Below are 5,307 nucleotides of genomic sequence, written 5' to 3' on the forward strand. Positions count from 1 at the left end.
TTATGGTTATGCTTGAATTCATATATGTTAAAGGGAGTGTGTATCAGGAAAAAATTAATTAAAAAACGTTTCTGGGCAGCTCTTAAAAAACACATTTAAATTATGATATAGATTTATCACAAAGAAACACCAAGGCAAGTTGAAATGACATTGTAGTAATGGTTTAGCCCTAAGTATTAACATCAGAGATCAATATTAAGTCTTAGTCTGTCAGAGAAATTCTTGAGAATTTCAGGGTAAGTCTCAGTGTCAATGGCTATGCCAAATAAATACTCAATGTGTGACGCAGTGCATTACTGGATTTTAACCACAGACTGTATAAAAATAGATTTAATAAGATTTTAACAGTTCAGTTCAAAGGGTAATTAGATGCATGGATGGCCATATTTTGATGCTGAATTATCTTCTTTATAATCAAGCACAATTAAGAGTGAACAGCGTTGATACACAGTTTAAGGGATGCCAAACCGTTGAATGGTGAAGTTGAAATATTAAACTGAGAAAGATATATGGAATAAGGTCTGTAGGGGGGAAAGTAGCAGCACTGTGGGGATGTTTGGGCTCTCAAAAACTCAGCCACTAGATGGCAGCAGACTTGCAGTCATTCCCATTGGCTATATGCACGATGAACGTTTGTTTACACTTGTTGCAATGGCGACCATTACTGAGCTGAAGTGTGGTAAGCGCTACCTTTCATTCGTGATTTTGTTGCTTTTTCATTCTCAAATTAAATACTATACGAGTAAAGATTGGCCTTTGCGCTGAACACCTTTGTCTGCTTGCTAATAACACAGCCTAACTAACGTCAGGTTAACTTCAATAATGCGATACTCTTGCCTGTATGAACCTCCATTCAAAAAACTGACAATTAAGCCAGCTGAGTGGTCCTAGTTGTCAGAAGGTTTGAGTCTTAAAGAAATTAAGTTTTTCTGTTTTGTTAAAATCCACTCTTCAATTCGGCATATATTAATGTGATCCGTAAGCCACATAATTATAGGTTTTTATGTTTTTCACGCTGCTAACGGCAGTTAGCTAAAGTTAGCTAGGGCACTTTTGTACGGAAGCCGAGAACGGCCGTTAAGCGCGTTTTCTCGTGAGATATATTAACCCGTTATCACCATGGATGTATACATCCATGTATATTAACCCGTTATCACCATGGATGTATACATCCATTTCAACTTGCCTTGATGTTTCTTTGTGATGTATACATCCATGGTGATAACGGGTTAATATATCTCGTTATCTCGGGAAAACAAAAGGCCGAGATAGTTTTGTCGAGATCATGGGGTAATTATGGAGAGTTCAAAAATGAGGGTCTGGTTCATTTGATCACACCTGATTTCAGCCTTCGAGATTACTGTCATGACCGTCAGAGGATTCAACCCTAAAAGAGTTTGTAATAGTAGAGAGAGGTTACTATAAGCCTTATTAACAAATTGCTATTTATCTTCATATATATTTGAACATCTACGCACTGAGACAATTTTTGGTAAATTACCTTTATTGATTAAAATATGTCAGAAAGCATCAAACAGATGACAGCGGTGAGTCTAATATTACATATACACTGCCTGGTCAAAAAAAAGTTGCCACTTGGATTTAACTAAACAAATAGGTAAGAGCCTCCTATTGGATAATTGCTGCAAGGCCAATTCCAAGGCCAAGTCTTGAATTCTTACATATAAAAGCAATGTCAGAGTTGCCCAGCAGGTGTCGCCATTTTGACTGTATCAGATTCTTCGAAACAGTGAACCATTTTCAACACAATTGCTTCATTTGATTCACTGCCTCAGAAAGCCTCGTTTCTCCCATCGTAAATGCTGGCATGACACTCCTAATCTCTGATAAACATTATTACTAATATTAGGAAACGACCTTTTATTTTCTCGTGATAACGAAATAATTTACCGTTCCGGACTTCTGTACTTTTGGCCAAATATTGTAAGTATAATAAAGAACATTAAATATAAATATTACAATTTTAGGAATGCTTCCTAATTGTTTGGATTCGCTATTGAGCTATATTTGAAGAAAATTATATTTGTGTCAATAAGTAGGGGAGCATTCAATCAGCAGATTATTCGGGAAATGTTAGAGAATTTACTGGCCTATAAAACACAGCAAGCTCCCAGACATAATACCTGACTCTTGATTTAAAACAGCGATGTAATAAAAACCTTTCATTGTTTTTGGGACTCTTGAATCCATTTAAATATTATGTTGTTTTAGCCGTGAGGGAAACGCTGGAGTCCCGCGGTGTGCTGGGCCAGCTGAAGGCTCGTATCCGGGCAGAGGTGTTCAGCGCCCTGGATGACCAGCGTGAACCTCGTCCGCCGCTGTCCCACGAAAACCTGCTCATCAACGAGCTTATCCGGGAGTACCTGGAGTTCAACAAGTACAGGTACACTGCGTCAGTACTGACAGCAGGTGGGTGAAAAGATAAAAGTCTCTGGGTAACATTACCACACCACGTTATGCACCACATGTACAACTCTAACTGTGTCTTAAATGGTTTTGATTTGAGATCGTTAAGCCTATTGGGTTGATTCTTTTATGCTCAATAAGTAAAAGCAAGGCCTTTTTTCCACTACATTATACTGTACTAGTGTAACGTTGATTGGTTAATTGAACGGTGTGACAAAAAGCTCTTATTGTTAATACTAAAAAGACAAAGGATATTATTTTTGGCTTTCCTCCTGATTGTCAGCTGCCTCCAGTGACAATCCACAATGTAGAAATTAAACAAGTCTCTTCATACAAATACTTGGGTGTTATGATAGATGCCACCCTCTCATGGACTCCTCATGTAGAATTTATATGTAAGATTCAGCAGATCATTTACTTCTTCGTAGTCTCAACATTATCTCCCATGTTTCAAATGGAGAATACCAACTTCTGCCCTTTAATAGGCAATTTAGAGTCCCTCAATTTAAATGCAATGGGCAGAACACGTGATATGTATGATTGTCATGACTGCTTGATGTGTTTTGTATGTCTATGAAAAGTGTCATATGTGTAACTGTATGTTTAATCTGTATGGAACTGCCCAAGGATGCAAAATGAATTTCAGTGTAAACTGACAATAAAGTTGTATTGGATTTGAAAGCAGCAATATTACTCATGATAATGATTTATTTTGATTTCAGATTCCAGGTTTTGTTTTTGATGAAGCAATCACTAGTGTAGAGCAAAGGGCACTACTTCTAAACTCAGCACTGTTTGTTTTCCTAGAGTCAGGCCAACCAGAAGTTCCCTTGGACAGACAGTTCCTGGCGAACGAGCTGAGAGTCACAGAGGATACAAGCTCCAAGTCTGTGTAAGTGTGTAAGCCAGGATTTGTGAAACAGCAGTACAGTCTATTATCCAACTCAGTGTTCAAAAATCTACTGAACTCTCTGGTGGTGTAATAGTTTCGGGCAAAGTAATTTCACAAGCTCTATGAGTCACCATTATAGTTTCATTTTGAAATAACTAGAGATTTTCAATAAGCCTGCATTTCTCTGGGGGGTCTTATTTTTTTCCCGATCAGTTATCTTTGTATACTATCAGACAAAACAGAAAAACACATAATTAAAATAATTACCACTGAGTTATCTAGACAGAGCATGTACCAATTTTAACATAATGTCAGATTTATTCTGGCTAAAGGACTTTATCAGTCAACCCAGTTTTTCTCCCAGTCTCTTTTGGGAAAAAAACAAACAAACAAAAAAGCGTTAATCACAAGTGTGTTTGTTTTTTTTGACATTTTACTTTCCAGACCTCTTCTGTATGGCTTGGTGTCCCACTTCATGAACAGCAGTGATGATGGAGGGAAGGTGTTTCTGCGGGGTGCCTCTCTGCCAGCTGGTCCCACTGCCAGCAACACAGTACCTGGACGTGATGCCTAAAAGATGATGCTGCACTGGATACACATTGTGAACAAAAAAGATGCGCTGACACTTAAATGGATTACATGAAATCGTACAGCATCTTTTTGGATTCCATTGAAAAATGCTGGAGCTCACCACAACGTTTGTGTTTTTTACTTGAGTTTATGGGCAGTATAACAATTCCTCTGAGCTGATAAAAATGCAGAAAGCCTTCGTATTGTTTCTGTACTCTGCCAAATGATCCCAGGTTGCCTTTTTATGTTTAAGTTTTAATATCTGGCTTTTAAAAGTGGGTTAAGCATCAGTTGGAGTTGTACTGTTTGTAGTAATCCTGTCCTGAGTGGCGCATTTCTTGATCTCGCAATAATAACTGTTTTAGATAGATTACATTCTTTGATGTCTTTTCTGTTTGAATTTACAAATGTTTGATGCTTTATTCTGTCTTTTAGATATTGAAAATAAAAGTTTTATATTTATACACCACTTAAAGAGGAAGAATTTGTTGAAGTGAATTCTTACTGGGTACCACATGGTGGCAGCCTCACCAAAGAGAAGGCTGGGGACTGCCAGAGGACTGACTGGTGACACTCGTAACCTGTTGTGTTCTGAAAGCCACTATGTTCATCTCTGACTTGTGGCATTGTGCGTAGGAACAGTGTAATTTCAAGGTATTTACTATGTAAAACATGAAGCTGATTTTGTGCCTCTGGTCTGAGAAACTTTATCAAAGTAATCCTGATAAGATGATGCTTGTTAGCTTTAGTAATAATCTTAACAAGTACAAGGTACAAGGAAAACACTTCTGTTCTTCTTGTTTCCAGATGTGTTACAGTAGTGGAAGGTTGATCAACCTGCAGATACTAACTCAAAATGATAAGATTGTGGTAATAAAGCACATAAATACCTCACAGATACAACGGGTGCACTAGAATTCAGCTGCATACGTTAACACTGTGGCTAAAATGATCTTACTTCTTACATCCTGCCCTTTTCAACAGTTCAACAACATGAAGACAAAGAGATTCTCACCTCTCATGTAAAGATGACACATTGCTTGTAATTGTGTTTGTGAGTGTGTGTTTTTGAGCATTTTCTCTATGCAGTTTTCATCACAGGATAGTGTGCTTGGTGCTGAATAACTCAACCCGAGAGTTGTCTAAATTTATATTCAGCCACTTTCCTGTTATTGTCTTAACATTTTGGCACTCATTGTGTTGGTCTGTGTGACTAAACCCACCCGTGCCCTTACACTCTTGCATTTGAATTGGTCAAAATGTATTCACCAACACTACTTCGCCCATGTTTGTCTGCAATAGTTGACACCATGCTTCCTACAGAAAGAATGAGCTGCAAAGAAATTTAACTCTCATCTCACTTGAAGATTTTAAAAGAGTTTAGTAGTTAAGTACCTGCTCTTCCACTTGTAATTGCT

At 37.8% G+C, this 5,307-nt stretch overlaps 1 protein-coding gene across 1 annotated transcript; it reads left to right on the top strand.

Annotated features, from left to right (window-relative positions):
* The first annotated feature begins 572 nt into the window (after positions 1-572).
* cep20 (centrosomal protein 20) lies at positions 573-3,919 on the top strand. Its single transcript, XM_044346238.1, has 4 exons — positions 573-679; positions 2,233-2,430; positions 3,235-3,319; positions 3,764-3,919. The coding sequence occupies exons 1-4, from the start codon at positions 619-621 to the stop codon at positions 3,891-3,893; spliced, it is 474 nt and encodes a 157-aa protein (XP_044202173.1). The 5' UTR covers positions 573-618; the 3' UTR covers positions 3,894-3,919.
* The last annotated feature ends 1,388 nt before the right edge of the window (positions 3,920-5,307 follow it).

This window comes from Thunnus albacares, chromosome 3, assembly GCF_914725855.1.
Source record: "Thunnus albacares chromosome 3, fThuAlb1.1, whole genome shotgun sequence".
NCBI lineage: Eukaryota > Metazoa > Chordata > Actinopteri > Scombriformes > Scombridae > Thunnus > Thunnus albacares.